Below are 16,232 nucleotides of genomic sequence, written 5' to 3'. Positions count from 1 at the left end.
GCAGTTTAATGTTATTTCTAAAATATTTGATACCAAAACATGTTTTGAACATTTCAGTTCACTTGATTAGACCACGAATGAAGTACTCAAATATATGTCAGTAAAGTGTACTGTAAAAGTCCAACAACACTCCATATTAATAACTCTGTTTAATGACTCAGCTTCAGGTTGACCTTAACTTTAGAGATCCAAATACACTTTTACCCCCCTCTCTTATCGAGTGTACAGTGGGACAAAAAAAACGGTTAGATCTTTTTTACTTACAGTATCTAGCTCCACCTAATGGCTGTATGTCGGTAATGCAAGTATTGTGAAAACAAGATATGAAGACAGAAGCAGTAACACTTTATTATAATAATTATATTTTTATTTTTATACAGTGCCACGTGTAAATCATCAGTCATTTAAAATGGATTAAATGCTATGAAAAAATATTGAAATCTTGATGAATAAACAAAGTTGTACCGTATTAAATCATTACTCGTACCTCTTCATGCTTAAAACAGGTTTGACATGCAGTGAGTGCAGCGGTCTGTTGTTTGTCACAGTGTTTTTGTAAGAGCGTCTCTTTGAGCGCCATCTGTTATCTTTCTTTAGGTCAAAAGTCCAGTGTGTGGATGTTTATCTGTTTCGCTGACTTGCTCTCAATTGGTCAGGTTTTGTCACTGCAGTGGGTCCGTTCAGGGTTTCTGGTCAGTCTGGTCACACTTTAACATGACCTTTATCCCCAGACCCTGACGGGTGGTCTCAAAGGCCTGGACCGCCTGCTCCAGAGGGAAACGGTGGGTCACGAGGGGTTTTACATTTACTTTACCTGAAGCCAACATGGCAATGGCCATCGGCCAGCTGCAAGGCAGACACAAACATTTGACTTAAGAGATCAACCTCTGAGATAGAAAAATAAGTGAGATGTCTTTTATTCTGCACAAAAAAGGCAGTGCACGGGTCATTTCTTACGTATTGCAGTAGCGGAAAACACCTCTGATGTCCACTTCTCTTACAGCTGCATTGATCAAGGGAATAGTGGCCATCTCAGAGCCGAGACCAACCAGCACCACAACACCTCCTGAACGAGTTGCCTGATGGGAAAAAATATTTTTATTGAGGATTAGTTTTATCTACAAATAATCTGCCGTTTAACATTTACAAGTAAAGGAGACAGTCTTCAGATTCTTAATTTACATATAACAGTGTTACCTCAGTGTTAAAATAATCCATTACAACTATTCCAAACAATATTTATTTTCAGTTTAAAAAGCCACTGCAAAAAAAATCCAGTAGTATTATTATGAAATGAATGATTAATTTTAGTGGCTGCTGCGAGGTTGAGCTAATTTTAAAGATACGATTTACCATTAAGCTATTCAAATGCAACATACTTTGAAAAGTCTTGTCTAGATAGTATTAAGTACTTTAAGAGGTAAAACCTGCAATGGATGAAAATAATGAAGCAAATTACAAATACTCCAGAGCAGAAATTAAGTGCAGCACCTGAGTAAAAGCACTGTTGTATGTAGTTTATTCAGAGCTGCTTTACTATATAATATAATCTATAATAACATACATAGATGGCAGTTTGAATGCTGCTCTCAACACCGGTGCATTCAATAGTGATGTTGGGTTGAGTGCCCAGCATGTCTGCTACATTCTGAGCCAGCTGCTGGGGTGTGTCTCCTCTCGTAACTGTCAGCTGGAAGTCTGCATCCAACTCTTTGGCTATAGCTAGACGTTCTGAGGACAGATCTGAGCAAAGGAAAGTGGATATAGAAAGATAAGAATAAACCACTAAAGAGAGGCTGCAACCAAAATGCTTTTTTGTTATGTTTTTTTTTTCTGTTCTGAGGCCTTTCAGTTCATAAAGCTTGTGTCTTACCGGTGACGACGACTTGTGAGGCGCCCATCGCCTTAGCCACGACTAAACAGACCAACCCAATTGGTCCTGGTGAGTAGAAGAGAAATACACAAGACTGTTTGAACTGTAGACAGATTAGTAAATGTCCACTTATCTAATGCTTTGAGGTGTATTCTAACTACATGACTGTGAACACTTCTGAGACATAGTAATAGACATAGTGCATGGTCAGCTTAACACAGCTGTCTGAAATGTTGTTTTCACAACAGGAGGGGTTTGTTAAATATTAAGTCTCTTACACGGTGCGTTCAGGTTCATAAGCTTTACACTGAGGTTTTGTTGAGTCAGTATGAATCTCACAACTACACCCACTGAGTGTCAAAACAGATTCCTTACCTGTAGAGACATGCTGTTTAATTTCAGTGACAATGTGTATTTCATACTTACTTGAATAATACTCTGAAGAATCCTGTTGTGTCATACAAAAGCCTTGTTTAAATATAAGGTTAATTGTTTTTACCTGCACCACAGATGAGCAAGCTGCTGCCGAGGGTAACACCAGCTCTGCGACAGGCGTGGATCCCCACAGAGAGAGGTTCAATTAGAGCTCCCTCCTCAAATGTTACATTGTCAGGCAACCTGAGCGGTGAAAAATAGTGAGAGTGAAGAAAAAGAAGAAAGGGAAGGGATAGGGAAGGACATGTGCAATTGTGAAGCAAGAGAGTCATTTGGCAGTTAACAGATCATGCAGATGTTGTTGGGAAATCGCTGGTGGCAAAGCTATAAAATACTGGGCAAACTGTTACTTGTAACAGAAGTTGGCACTGTGAGTGTAGTATCTGCACAAATTTCCATCATCAGGGGGTGTGGCACAAAAGAAGATGGTAGGAGACAAGTTGTATCGCCCATTTTTGAAGAACTCATCCATGTCACGGGGAACACCAGGCTCAATGGCCACTCTGTCACCTACAAAAACATGAGGGGAAGTATAAAAAGCACCTCAACAGATAGCAATAACAACTCATCGTGTGACTACGGCTGAACGTTTTTAACATACATTTTTTTCAAGAGAAAGTGAAACCTTAAAGCTTTTATCAACCCCCTTTTAAACTTTCATTTGAAAAGAATGGCAGGGTGCATCGAGGCAAAAGGCATTACACTGCATCACTGCTCTGCGTCACCGACGTTCCTCACCCACTTACCTACTTTAAGATGCGTGACTGCAGCTCCAACTTTAACCACCCGCCCTGAAGCCTCATGACCCAGTATCATCGGCTTTTTAACCACAAAGTCCCCAATTCGGCCGTGTTGCCAGTAGTGAACATCCGATCCACAGATTCCCACAGAGTGCATCTGGAGCAAAACCTCTGGGTACAAACAAAAACAAAAACACATTCATGTTAAAATGACCATCTGATTTATCCATACTGTACATTTCAAAAAGCCCCCCAAAAAAGCAAAGAATAGTTTCTGTGTAGTTTAAATTAGTCTTTCAGAGAGCAGAAAGGCAGCTGTAACCAGCTGTAAATATTACTTAAGTAACTCATTTTGACAGCGTGAAACTGATCAACAGACTGTTAAACAGGTAGATGCGTAGATCGATGTTTTTTTTTTTCAATTTAAATTATTTGAACATGTTGTAAAAAGTAGCCTATAAATTGTTCAATGTTATACTGCACCATGTGGTTCTGGTTCCGGGATAGGGCGATTTTCCTTTGAAAATTTGATAAAAAATGTCCAGTCAGTTGATATAATACAGATATGAACTTCTCGTATGATACAAGTTTGTTTCGGTCTCGTACCAGTCTCAGGTCTCCTTTAGAGTGCAGCACCACGGACAGATTTTCCTGCGCCATGACCAAGGTACCAATTAGCAGTAAAAAAAAATACTTGGTCCGAGTGAACAGACAAACGCCAAATATGTTCTTCTTTTGAATGAGTCAAAGTACAGCCATCAGCAGCGACACCACTTCCTAGGAGAGGGGCTGCTACCAAAACAAAGGGCGTGATTGGTCGAAAATCGCAGCACAGTCCATTTGGCGGGGGTGGAAAATACCTCACAGAGATTTTGCTTAATTAAAATATCGGCTGTGTAATGTATATAAAGAAATACAATTTACCGGTCAATACAATTTAAATTATAAATGTTAAATGTTATCCAGTATTGATAAAAAGACGTAATTAAGCCTGTATTGTCAATATTTGGTTTAATTTAAATGACATTTTCACAACTCCCTCTAATATTAGAAACGCTGCACATTCAAAAGCAAATGTAAACTCCAAAACAAATGCAAAGACACCAATGTTGTAGTTTTATTATCGTTTAGAAACGTAAGTGAAGCCCTACAATAGTTCAGACACTCAACTTTTCTAGCTTTTCAGATTCTTCTTTAATGAGTTGAGAATTTGAGTTTCTGACAATTTGAGAGGCATGTGTTAATGTTAGCTTAGCATGACTAGCTATGAGTACTTAGTGTGAATAGGTTCATAATAATTAAGAATAGCTCATTCACAAATGACTTCAAACCCAAATTGATCATTTTTACATTAAAACATGTTATTCATTGTTACACATCTGTTACTCCACAGACTTGAGAGCACTACTCTCTCTCACCCAGGAAGTGTCAAACAGAGCTGAACCAAGCTTTGGGTTTATATGTATGAAGTGGAGGGGTGTATAGGTTGTTGAGATTAAACATTTTATATAAAATGTTGTTTTAAGTATTTATTTTACTGAAATGCATTTAACTTTACTGACATGCTTTAACTTTATTGCTGATAATGTGTTGTTTGTAGAACAGGTAACAGTCACCTGAGAATAAATTGATTTCCAACCCTCTTCGGTAGTTGGACGTTGACGGAGTTTGGAGTGGAACAGTGCGAGTATCAATATATTATCAAAGAGTGTGCAGAGCTGAAGGGCCTAGACTGGTATTGTTTAGAGCTATTATTTTTCATTTGGCACTTGATTTATTTCACTGTAAATTTATTCACTGCCTTTTTTAAATTTTCACTCATTGTTAAGGACCAAGCCATCTTTAAAAAGTTGACCTCTTTTATAGGCCTTTATGTTATAATTTGGTTTGTAAACTTGGATTTCTATTTTTTGTTTGACCTAAGGATAGGGTAATTCCATAGACTGTTAATATTATGGGTAATATCTAATAATTCTGACCTGTCTAACAAAATGACATGCTGCATTTCCTTGATAACGTTTAACTCGCTCACAAACCACTGTGCATAAAGACGAATGGCTGCTGAGTGTATCACTGCATAAAGTATAAGGTCTATCATAGTAAACGGACAGATCTTTGATAGCATTTCTTTTCTCATGATAACGACAAAACGTGTCTACTTTTTTCCTTTGGTGAATGCAATGTGCTTACATAGTATTGCTTATAGCCAAGGCCTGATGTATTTCTGTGTGTCATGAACACAGGCTGTAGAATACCTGACATAGAAGACGATATCTGAGTAACCTTAGTTTAATCATATATAGGGATTTGGTGTCTGATATTGCTTGTTAGAACATGGGGACCTCTGCTGGTCATTTTGGATAAGCCTACTGGGTTTTGGAAATATGATAGGCACTTACACTAAATGACATCACACGTCATGCTGGGCTATTTCATGTCGAAATTAAAATGACCAAAAAAAGGATCTTGATGTAGCTTTTGTAAGCCTTTTTAATTACCTATTACCCTCTGGTGTTACTGTGATAGATCCTCTGCCTGCCTAATATTTTCTCTCCCTCTATGCTTTTATTCTGAGACACTTGATCTTTACACTTTAGTTACAAGAAGTTCACTCATAAAGAGCAGAGTTTGACATTTTGTAGAATTACAGGTAACACGTATTCCTTGATTTAACCTTAAGAGAAGTACTCTTTAGCCTAAAGTCTAAGTTATATCATGTAAGCTGAGTCTATCTAATGGTCCAATATGTAAGAAATTAAATCATAAAATTACCTTACTATGTCATCAGACAGGATGCAAAATGGTTTGTTTTCGATATAGAGCTGTATAAAGTAGAGCTTAGAGTATCAATTTCAAACACTAGGTGTCAGAGTTGTATAGAGTTCCTTTTAATAGGGCTAAAGTAATACTGTGTTACACTACAATGATAGGTAGAACAATAACTAGACACAATGACATACATATTTCTCAAATTTATTTTGTCATTGAATTGATTTGCCTCAAAATATGCAGATGCAGCTCAGGAATACAAACATGTAGCTTGCCACCATGGACAGCAAAACAGAAACCTAGTCCGCTCTCTCTTGGTGAATGTTTCCTCACATGAGCTGCAAGCAGCTACGAGCTTTACAGTTGGAGCATCGGAAACATCCGGGATGAAAATCACGCAGATCACCTGAATATTTCTGCAGATTGTCCATGCTGATGTAACCTGCAGTAAGCACAGTAATGTTGACGAAGAAAAGGGTTGTTTACCAACACAGTGAATAAAACTTGATACATTTTCCATTATCCCAGTAGCAGTGTTAATTTTGACAATTTGGTAGAAGTTGTTGCTTTCAGAAAATTGTTGATTTTATTCACATTTTAGTCTTTGCATTTGTTTTTGTTTTTTTGTCTAAATTTAGTAAATGGAACTGAATTTCATTTTAGTTATAGTTTCTCAGACAGTTTCGTGGGTCTTTGATTTTGAAGATTTGGCTGTAAAAATGTCAATAAAAAGTTAGAATACCATAAATTAACTCAGCTCAGCTCAGAACCTATTTGTAGACATAAGTGAGCTACCTCAGGATAAGGTAAGTAAGACTACTAACATATAGGCTGTATAAAACATTTTTATAGTTTTTTATAGCTTTTAGTTATCATGGCTTTATGAGCAAATATTTCACCCAAAATGTTACTGTTAATACATTTTTATTTTTTTTAGTCATAAAAAGCAAAGTAAGTCAACAGATACTTTTAATCAACATTTTCATTGACAAATAAACACCGCCTAAGAGAAACAAGGAAACAGGAAACACAGGAACTGTTGCTAAATGTTGTACCTGTAAGCATGTTTCTATCTTTATCATGACCACATACAGGGGCTTCACTTTCAGATGAGTCTGTGTCAGATGGCTCAGAACTGCCAAAAAGCAAAAGGTGTGAATTAGTTCACATTGCTAAGTTCCAGTTCAAAACATTCACAGTGGAAATTGAACATACCAGTTCCTGCTGTCTTCACTGTACTCATCTTCACTCTTGCAGATACCTCTCTTATCAGAGCGCTGTTTAATACATTGCAATCAATGGATATGACAATAAATTACATGGTGTGCTGTACTGCTGAAGGCTTTATTCCATAACATGGTGGCTTGACTACCTGGGCAACTGCGTGCTCAACTTCAATCTCCCAGATCAACCGCCCTACCACTCCTCTCACCTCTGAAATAAGACAAACACTGAGTATGTTTCAGTCTTAAAATTGTTCTTTGTGAAATTTATAATTAAAAAATAATGTCTACAGTTATTCGTCTGACCTTTAACAGGTTGATTGGGTCACATATATATAACTCTAATAAAGTCAGAGATGAACATTTAAAAAAATTGTCAAACTGGATTATTTTTTAGATATGTTTTCCACTTACTTCTCTTAGTTAGTTTGCAACCTCTCGGGCTTATCTTAAAAATGTCATAGTGGGGTCAGACGCCAACTGATTGTAAAAGTATATATATGTATATAATTGAAGCACAAACATTTGCTCTGCACTACCTTCCTGCACCGAGGCTGGAGGCAGCACATAATGACCGATGCACACAGACTTCACACTCTGGCGCTTCTCACAGACGGACAGAAACAAGCTGTGAAAAACCACCACCTTGTTCCATAGGTAATCCTTGCTTTCATATATCCTGAAATGCAAAAAAGGATCATATTTTTTTTAAGAAAAACAAAACGGAAACTACTGCACTACATGAAAAAGTTTGCAGCTTACATTTCTTTATCACTCTCCTCACCTCAGAGTATCAGGACATGTGGCATCTTCACTGAAAATGTAATCTGCTTTTCTCCAATTAGAAATGATTCCACCTTCTAAAACTGCAAGAAAACATGTATTTATGGTTCATCTTAAGCTTCAATCAACTACTTTACCTTCATTTATATGACATCTTGAAATAATGCTAATGGCAGGTTCTCTCTGTTGAGCTCATTTCAAGAGATTACTACAACATAAAAGCTAACAAGTGAGATTAAATTCACATTCACGTGATTAAAAAATAAATCTTGACCTGAAGATAAGTCACTTACTCCAGAAGTCTTGACGTGTATGAGGCACACTGCTTGAAAACCAGGCGGACTTGTTCATAAACATGATGTTAGCTACGGTCTCTTTTTTTTTTAGCTAAGCCTGAGTCAAGACTGCAAAATGGAGGTAAAGTTTACCTAGCTAGTTATGACCATAGATATATATATATATACATATAAATATAAATACCTATGGTTTTGACAGGTAAATTTGGCTAAATTTACAAAGCAAATATCTGTAAAGTTAGCGTGTTGCGTTTCCTGTCAAACTCCATTACCTGAAAGTTGCTTTGTAATTTGTAATTCTAGCTGATGCATTCAATTGTTGTGGGATACGGTCGTAAAGTCGCGTTTCAATGACAGGAAAATTAACCTGCTAAGGTACAGGTCATAGTGCAGGACACTTATTTCATGTCACCTTTGTGCTGCCTTTAATTTAAAGTCAGTCATTTAAAATCTATGTTAAAAATGTTTTAAAAGGTGGTCATAATAATCTAGAGTCCAAAGATTACAAGCGTTTCATTTTCTGCATCACCTCATGATTCATCCTGCCATCTACTAGTCAATAATGGTAGTTGTATGGAAATTCATATGCAGCAGTGGAGCATTTAGAAAGACAGACAAAGGATCTATGTTTCTGCAGAGTGGGTTTCTGGTATGCTTGTGCCTTGGAGACCATTTGTCTGTAATAATATTATTAATATAATCATTATTATCATTGTTGTTGTTATTATTATTGTTGTTATTATTATTATTATTATTATTATTCAGAAGCTGAGATATTACAAATTAAAGTTTCACGCCAGCTGTTGTTTTAGTCTCACATGCTTTCACAAATTTCTCCCTGCTTCGCGAGCATGTAGCTTAGTGTTTGTTTATGCCGTTCTGTGTTAGATAGCAATGCTTAGGCTTTGTAAACATATGCAGAATTTGTTATCTGTACTAACTGTATTGTTTTTCTCTTTGTAACATTGCAGTTTTACCTTAAAACAAACAATGAAGAAACTCAAGTCAAATCAATGAAAGACAAACCTTGTGTTGCGAAAACCTTGTGGAGGACTTTGTGTTTTGTTAGGAGCTATAGTGACATCAGGTGACACATTGTATGTAACATTACAAGGTCATTGCAAACCTTAACAAACCAAACTGTGACTATTTCAGAGTTCATATGTCAAGGAGATGCCAAGAGTCCAACAAGATTGGACTCTTGAATCTAGAGTCCAAAGATTAAAAGCATTTCATTTTCTGCATCCCCTCACGACTCAATAGTTGTAAATGTCAAGACATCAAATATTCCAGTAGGCCATGTCGACATTGCACACAACAACTACATTATTTTAAATGTACTAACTTTCTCTCCACCACCGAAAATGTTAAAACAATAAAAATAATGTGAGCAGGTCTTGTCTTTACTCTTTTAGACATAATTGATTACTAACGTATCACATTTAATATAAATAAAACATCAATGTAATGTGTACTAAATAGCTAGTAATATCAGATAGGAGGATGAACTTAATAAGTAGAACAAAATAAAGAAAATCAGTTCTCCGTTTTATTTTTATTTCTTTTCATTGTCATGACAACTCATAACAATGTTCAATGCAAGAAAAAAAAAACCTTGAAAACAACAGAAGTCAAATGTTTGGCACTTATCTTTCACTCAACAAGAAATCAGTGAAATTCAAATAAACATTGACTTCCATAAAATGACAAGAACTGTCTCACTAAAGAAAAGGTGTAAAGAAAGGTCGCTGCTGCTACATGCATGGGGCATTAGAGGATGTGGAGGTTGTTTCATCCTGCTGTAACCCAGAGATGACTTCAAACACTCTTGGGAAGTAGCATGATTGGCATCCTGGCGTAGGCAACGGGGCTTGTGTTTCTGGAATCTGTACCAGGACAGGCTCAAAGGGATTTGGCTCCATCATGCCAGCATCCATTTCTGGCTGTGGCAAAAAAATGAACTTCAGGGGCTGCAATTCAATTGCGGTCTTTGCCCCAGTGGAGAGGTCGAAAACCTCCACCATCAGTGTCTTATGAGAGTCCAAGGGTTGTACAAAGGAAGGTAGACCAGTGTGTAGCTTCTGCAGGACTAACTGAGAGGGACCTGGCTCTATCATTGGTGTCTCCCTGTGTGGCTCCTGCAGGGCCAACTGGACTGGATGAGGCATCGTCCCAACTGTCTGCAGGGGACTAGGCGCTGTAACACCTGTCTGCTCCCTAGAAGGCTCCATCACACCTGTCAACAAACAACCAATTTAGCAGGTCAGTCTTTTACCAGCATTTAATAATATTCCTTTACTAAAAGCACATCTTTTTTCTTAAATGTAAATTTTACAAATAAGTTATAAACCAATGTAACATAATCTGTGACTCAAGAAGTCAGACATGATCATGTGTGGTGGTTTTATTTTTTATAATTTTACATCAAATCCTACTGTGATTCATACACATCATATTGTACCTTGAGTTCCTGTGTATGGTTTCCTTCTCACTCTTTTCATCTTCTTGCCCTAAACAGAAACGAAAACATCAGACAGTGTTTTACTGATTCACGAATCAGCATATAGGCTGGTTTATGCTAAAATCTAATTTAGTAATTCATTAGACTAGAATCAACTTGTTCTACCGGTAATTGAATCCCCTCTGCCACTCCTAAACAACTGCCTACCACACCATTGCCACCATGAAAGTATCCATGCAAGTATTGTGCTTTTTGTGCCTTTATCAGAGAGATAGGACAGTGGACAGAGATAGAAATCAGGGAGACAGTAGGGATTGACATGTATGTAAGACCCAGGACCCAGGCCATCCATGTTAAGGACTGTAACCTCCATATGGGGACGTGTGCACTAACCACTGCGCCCCTGGGATCTACTGGTTTTAAGCATCTGGTTTGTTGTGGCTAACATAACTTGGACTGTGTTTAGGTTCAACAAATGGTTAAACTTGATCCATCGCCAGGATCAAGTTTAACCATTTGTTCAACAGAAGAAAATTGCATTCATATCACGTGTGTGTATGTGTGTGTTTTTGTGTTGTTGTGATGCATGCAGGTTGTACTCACATAGTTATTACTGCCGGTCCAATCAGGGTGTAGTGCATTGTGGCGGTTTCTTTCCACTTCGGCCAATTTAAAATAGTCAGACTTCTGTTCGCATGTCAAAGAATTCCACTGCAGATAGAAGACAATTCACAGTCAGAGACTTTATCGAGTTTTGTCACCAAACATGTGTCAGAACACACATAACTAATATTCTCACCCTCTGTCCAAGGAACTTATTGGTGGATGCACTCCCTTTGTCCTTAATGTCAGCTGGTACATTCGGCCTCTGCTCCTTCATAAAGAGCATGAAGGCATTTGGTGGCTTCTTTATATACGGCTGGTCATTCTGCTGAGTTTCTTCCAGAGGTCTTTTCCTATGGTAAAAAAAACAGTAGTGAATATTCATGTTAGCACTCTATGAACTTCTATGAGGAAAGAGGTATGAAAATACACTGTAAACACACATTGAAGATAAATGCTAAACATTAAATAAAAGTCAATTTGTGATTTATGGTTGCAGATCTTGTGGCATAAAGAAACAGGAGATTCCTTTTCTCAAACACTTACCTTGAGTTTACCTTGCAGGTGCTTGGAAGAGGAGCAGCAGAGCTAGTGGTAGGAAAGTTTGCCTCTGGAACCTGGGACTGTATGTCTCCAACGCTAAACAGACATGAAAGGTAAGTGTGTGCCAGAGTGTGTTGGCAGCACAAACAGGTGCTCTGTAGTTTCCTTGTGTTTATGTTCATTCATGTTTGTGTTACTTACAGAACTTCAGCAGGCTGCAGGTTCTGGTACAAGCTTGCAGAAGAACTCAATGGTTGTCCAATATACTGCAAAGAGAAAGAACGGGTTGAAACAAGCTGAGCATCAAGCATCTGTCCACCAAGAGTATTACTGCACCCAAATAAGCTGCTGTGAATGCAGATAACTATTTTGTCTGAATTTGTTGCAGGTCAAAGTCAAAACTAATGTCTTTGTCCCCTACAGTTGTGACGCTTCAAGCACCGAACACTTGAGAGAACGAGAGGTTAATTGGGGTCTTACTTGTTGTTGAGGAGGAGGAGCGGCAAGAGGACTGAATTCTGCGTGTGCCAATGATGTGGGAGTATATACAGTCGAGTCATAGGGCAGATACTGTAGTAAGAGAGGGGGGGGAGGTTAACAACAATCATTACTGTATAGAGACAGAGCACATAGAAACACACTACTGGATACCTGCTAAATAAGAATGTTCCCATGAGAATAATTGAGCAAAAGTACATCTCCAGATGATTTATTGACAGCGCATCACTCTTAAATGTTTTTAACTTTACAATTCCTTAAATGCAGCATCAGTGTCACAAACTTGAACTCAAAAGAAGTTCATGAGGCACACCGACTTCAAGCAACTGTTGGCTAACATCTTCTTTCAATAAATGTACAAAAAGCCTGTGGAGGGTGTAAAACATCAGACATAAAAAACATATTTCTCCTGATAATGATCACTTCTTCTTTAACTGTTTAGCTGCTACATTTGAACTCTGAATCATTGTTTTATGTCTGGCCCAAACAAAAACCCTTTTTACACATTTGCACTGCACATAGAGATATGAAATATGTTATGTGATACATAAGTGATGTGATTTTTTTTTAAAGTTATTTAAAGTTATGTAGGTTTATTTTAGTTTAAAGTACAGGGATTATATTTCAGAAATTGTGTATGGTAGTGTGTGTTATAGAAATGTAAATGATAGAATTTTTTTGTGAGACAGACTGACATCAAAATGAAGCTGATACACAACACTTGTGTCTTTGTCCCCCCCAGTTGTTTCAGCACAGAACACCCCAAAAATTCAAAGGCAACTGGAGTCTTACTTGTTGTTGGGGAGGAGCAGGTGGACAGATCGCTGCTGAGGCTGAAGATGTTGGAGCCTCATTAACAAACGAGTGAGAGGGCAGACACTGGAGTAAAGGGGGGGAGTAAAACAATCATTACGTGTATAGAGACAGAGCATAGAAACACACTACTAGAAATGTCTTCATAAGACTGTCCCATATGAATCATCTTGAGCCTAAGGAGGGTGTAAAATATCAGACATAAAAATGTATCTCTATTTATACTGAGGTAATTTTTATGTAGGCTCCATTTTAAAAATTTTGTCCGCAATCATGCGGTCGCTCTATTGGTCCGTCGTGGTGAAGAAGGAGCTAAGCTGAACTGCATACACCCTGACAGAGCAGGGGGAGCAATTGAGGGTTAAGTGTCTTGCCCAAGGACACATCGGACATGTTGCTCGCAGGAGCTGGGGATTGAGCCCTCGACCTACCGGTTGAGAGACGATGACTCTACCCACTCTACCCACTCTACCCACAGCCGCCCCCTCTTGACTGATTTTAAATGCGCTCTATGAATATAATGGATTTCATTCGATTGTTTTTACATTTTTTTAAAGATAGTCAAGTACCTCTTACACTAATCAAAAGTAAATCAAGGATGTAATCCTTTACTGATTATCTTACCTGCTCAAAGCTGAACTGGTCTGAACCCTCATTCATGTTGTCTGGCTCCATGATGTCTTTCTTAGGCAGTGTTTGAAACAATGCGTGAGGAATGGCCATTGGGCTCAGCAGGTCAAAGAAATCAAGAGCTTCTTCGAGGAAGGTGTTCTCCGCAAACTTTACACCCTCACCTTCTGCTGGCTGAATATGGGTGTTGACCTCTAAACCAGCCAGGGCAGTAGAAGATGGAAGTGAAGCACATGTTGGAGGTGAAGGGTCATCTATGATATTAACGAGGGTATCCTCTAAAGAGGAAACCAGGTCTCCCCAGTCCATCCCCTCAATAACTCGGTCAAACTCTGCATTCAGGTCCATTTTTGGAGGCAGAGATGGTTCTTTTGTAGAGAGGTTGTTTTCTCTGAACTCCAGAGGAAAGACGGCGTCTGCCTCTGTCGTGATTTTCTCGGTACTCCTGTCACACACAAAGAATAAAATCTACTTTACTACACGTTCTATAGGAATAACATGCATGTTACACATTGAGAGATTGATTTATATTCGAGTACAAGATTATTTAAAAGTATATTATACCTTTTCAACCTTACTGCCAATATTTATACATTCTAATCCCTTTTTTTAGCAGGTATCATTTTCCGTAACAAAAACTGTTTAACTTCTGGACCATCATGCATTTATCAAAAACTTTGAGCATTTTTCTGATCAGTCTTGTGATCGAAGAATCCATCTGTTTAAACGTTACCTGTTGAAGTAGTTACTGTGCAGTTGATAGACTACACTAACTTGACTGAAATTGTGTTCAGGTTTTTGATTTGTTGGCTCGTTTTCAAAATTTGTTTGCACTTGGTAGGACTGGCTCTCTGGCTGAAGTCTGCAGGTGAAGTGAATTTTCAGCTGTCCTATATTGACTAAGAAACCTCTGTGGAATGTCTCCATTATGATGCGGCATTATGATGCGTTACATTGTATGGTTCCATTCTAAAGTTCAAATGAAAACTGATTTCAAATGTTCTCCACTATAACCAGGTAATGCAGTTCACTGTAACTCATACAATATGTTTATGTAAATGAGCATTGTATTGTAAGCAACTTTTCTAAGCCCTTTACTGTTCACAAACATTTCCACTCTATTAATACTCCACTTCATCTCAGAGGGATATATTGTATTTTTATTTCCAGTCATGTTCTTAAACATCTCAAATATTCGTTAGATGAGATCATATATAAAGAAAGAACAAAAAACATTATATGGAGGTACACATTTATGATAACTAGTTGCTATTTAGCAAGTGTCTCTTCATGATTCAATTGAAATTCTCTTTCATGCTTAATTCCGAGAAAACGTACTAAAACTTTGGGGCAGTTATAACTTCTTATTTACTGCTCATTACCAGTATGTAAGGGATTTTTAAAATTCATTGTTTTAATATACTTGGCTCAGTATGGGACTAATAAGATATTGAAGTACCACACAACAAAGAAAAGCATATTATGGAATTTCACTTTATCTTTCACATGCAGCCCCTCCCTTATTTAGAGTCAAAGTAGTTTGTAGGAGGTTATTTACAAGCGCATTAGTTATCCGAGTGGACTATTCCAGAATAAGGAATTATTCTATGATTTTAATGCCAATATGCTGCCTAAGTTCATGCTAATAAAATAATTGTAATGATCCAATAGCAGCAGCTCAAGCGCCAGAGTAGAGTTTACAATAATAAGATCATCATAAATTAAAATGACAAACTCTGCACGCTATGCTCACCTTTTACTTATACAAGTAGGTAGGACATTGATTGGATAATTGATTGATTCTCACTACTCAAAGGTTTTTTTTAAGCGCATGTCACATTTAAACACTGATGGCAGACGCTGATATGTAAAGAGTCCATCTGTTTTGACTAATTATATTTATATACTTTCACACACCAAAGTGATGACTTGCCCAAGGACATTTGGATAAGTTTCTTCAGGAGGAAGGGGTCGAATCCTTGACCTGCCAGATAAGAGATGACCGACTCTGCCATTGAGACACAGCTGCCCCATGGTGTGTTGTGTTTTGGTTTTACCCTGATTGACGTAAAAAAAACAAAAAACAAAAAAAACAATACTGTATTAAAATGCCACAAGTATCAAACATAGCTCAGTAAACACAAGAATGTATACAGAATATAACAAAAACAGTAATGCATTTTATTTGAAGTAGAATGAAAAAGATAAATCTCTATTTTAACGTGAGACCAAATATTAAAGCACTTTGTACAAGCCAGGTACAGAAAAATAGCATACCTCATTGTAAATGGGTTTTTGCATAAAATGTCATCAGTGGTTCAAATCCCTCTACAGTAAACTGATATTAACTTCCTGTTTTACTATGCATTTTAGAAATGCAAAGTATAATGCTTGCATCTACAGTTCACAATATCCAAACAAGTATATGAAACGGTGCATCGATACGATTCGTCTGCTGATAAGTTCATCTTTGTGCAGCAGTAGCACAGTGCAAATTTAAATTTAAATCTATTCTTCTGGCTTACCCAATCATGCAGAAGCTGGGAAAGGGGGGGCTTTTCTTGC

At 37.6% G+C, this 16,232-nt stretch overlaps 3 protein-coding genes and 1 long non-coding RNA gene across 6 annotated transcripts; 1 reads left to right on the top strand and 3 right to left on the bottom strand.

Moving 5' to 3' along the window:
- Positions 1-324: 324 nt before the first annotated feature.
- Positions 325-3,888, bottom strand: sord (sorbitol dehydrogenase). Its single transcript, XM_079339466.1, has 9 exons — positions 3,655-3,888; positions 3,532-3,565; positions 3,055-3,219; positions 2,659-2,818; positions 2,373-2,491; positions 1,874-1,939; positions 1,565-1,743; positions 958-1,079; positions 325-846 (listed from the first exon to the last, which is right to left on the bottom strand). The coding sequence occupies exons 1-9, from the start codon at positions 3,706-3,708 to the stop codon at positions 681-683; spliced, it is 1,065 nt and encodes a 354-aa protein (XP_079195592.1). The 5' UTR covers positions 3,709-3,888; the 3' UTR covers positions 325-680.
- Positions 3,889-6,007: 2,119 nt separating this feature from the next.
- Positions 6,008-8,471, bottom strand: terb2 (telomere repeat binding bouquet formation protein 2). Its single transcript, XM_079339467.1, has 7 exons — positions 8,117-8,471; positions 7,825-7,906; positions 7,580-7,719; positions 7,190-7,251; positions 7,033-7,094; positions 6,873-6,952; positions 6,008-6,259 (listed from the first exon to the last, which is right to left on the bottom strand). Exons 1-7 carry the CDS (start codon positions 8,178-8,180, stop codon positions 6,147-6,149), a joined length of 603 nt encoding a protein of 200 aa, XP_079195593.1. The 5' UTR covers positions 8,181-8,471; the 3' UTR covers positions 6,008-6,146.
- A 1,184-nt stretch (positions 8,472-9,655) lies between these two features.
- LOC306820841 (uncharacterized protein) lies at positions 9,656-16,174 on the bottom strand. 3 transcript variants are annotated; one of them, XM_079338849.1, is made up of 11 exons: positions 15,945-16,174; positions 15,585-15,725; positions 13,662-14,112; positions 13,017-13,103; positions 12,207-12,296; positions 11,928-11,992; positions 11,730-11,822; positions 11,380-11,530; positions 11,184-11,291; positions 10,581-10,629; positions 9,656-10,355 (listed from the first exon to the last, which is right to left on the bottom strand). In XM_079338849.1, the coding sequence occupies exons 1-11, from the start codon at positions 15,947-15,949 to the stop codon at positions 9,874-9,876; spliced, it is 1,722 nt and encodes a 573-aa protein (XP_079194975.1). In that variant the 5' UTR covers positions 15,950-16,174; the 3' UTR covers positions 9,656-9,873. The 3 variants fall into 3 exon arrangements, with proteins under 3 accessions (XP_079194975.1, XP_079194974.1, XP_079194976.1); XM_079338848.1 differs by lacking the exons at positions 15,585-15,725; positions 15,945-16,174 and adding an exon at positions 14,401-14,609; XM_079338850.1 differs by lacking the exons at positions 15,585-15,725; positions 15,945-16,174 and adding an exon at positions 14,417-14,504.
- On the top strand, positions 11,754-12,230 carry LOC306820842. The gene is made up of 3 exons (XR_013778722.1): positions 11,754-11,839; positions 11,930-12,011; positions 12,150-12,230. It is a non-coding gene; the product is annotated as an uncharacterized lncRNA (long non-coding RNA).
- Positions 16,175-16,232: the final 58 nt, after the last annotated feature.

This window comes from Symphodus melops (genome assembly GCF_947650265.1).
Source record: "Symphodus melops genome assembly, chromosome: 3".
Taxonomy (NCBI): domain Eukaryota; kingdom Metazoa; phylum Chordata; class Actinopteri; order Labriformes; family Labridae; genus Symphodus; species Symphodus melops.
The sequence above is the reverse complement of the archived record's forward strand: the minus strand, read 5'-3'. Positions and strand labels throughout refer to the sequence as shown.

What these genes read in the sequence shown, in the direction of transcription:
- sord (XM_079339466.1), bottom strand. Translation starts at nt 3,708, where the DNA reads ATGGCGCAGGAAAATCTGTCCGTGGTGCTGCACTCTAAAGGAGACCTG. An exon ending in CTAAAGGAGACCTGAGACTG is followed by an intron (nt 3,566 to 3,654) that starts GTACGAGACCGA and finishes AAATTTTCAAAG; the next exon opens with GAAAATCGCCCTATCCCGGA. An exon ending in GCATTCAAACTGCCATCTAT is followed by an intron (nt 1,080 to 1,564) that starts GTATGTTATTAT and finishes TTTTCCCATCAG; the next exon opens with GCAACTCGTTCAGGAGGTGT.
- LOC306820841 (XM_079338848.1), bottom strand. Translation starts at nt 14,594, where the DNA reads ATGGAGACATTCCACAGAGGTTTCTTAGTCAATATAGGACAGCTGAAA. An exon ending in ACCAGTTCAGCTTTGAGCAG is followed by an intron (nt 13,104 to 13,661) that starts GTAAGATAATCA and finishes CCTTTACTCCAG; the next exon opens with TGTCTGCCCTCTCACTCGTT. An exon ending in ACCATACACAGGAACTCAAG is followed by an intron (nt 10,356 to 10,580) that starts GTACAATATGAT and finishes GTTTGTTGACAG; the next exon opens with GTGTGATGGAGCCTTCTAGG.
- terb2 (XM_079339467.1), bottom strand. Translation starts at nt 8,180, where the DNA reads ATGTTTATGAACAAGTCCGCCTGGTTTTCAAGCAGTGTGCCTCATACA. An exon ending in TACACGTCAAGACTTCTGGA is followed by an intron (nt 7,907 to 8,116) that starts GTAAGTGACTTA and finishes GTTTTCTTGCAG; the next exon opens with TTTTAGAAGGTGGAATCATT. An exon ending in ACATGTCCTGATACTCTGAG is followed by an intron (nt 7,720 to 7,824) that starts GTGAGGAGAGTG and finishes TTTGCATTTCAG; the next exon opens with GATATATGAAAGCAAGGATT.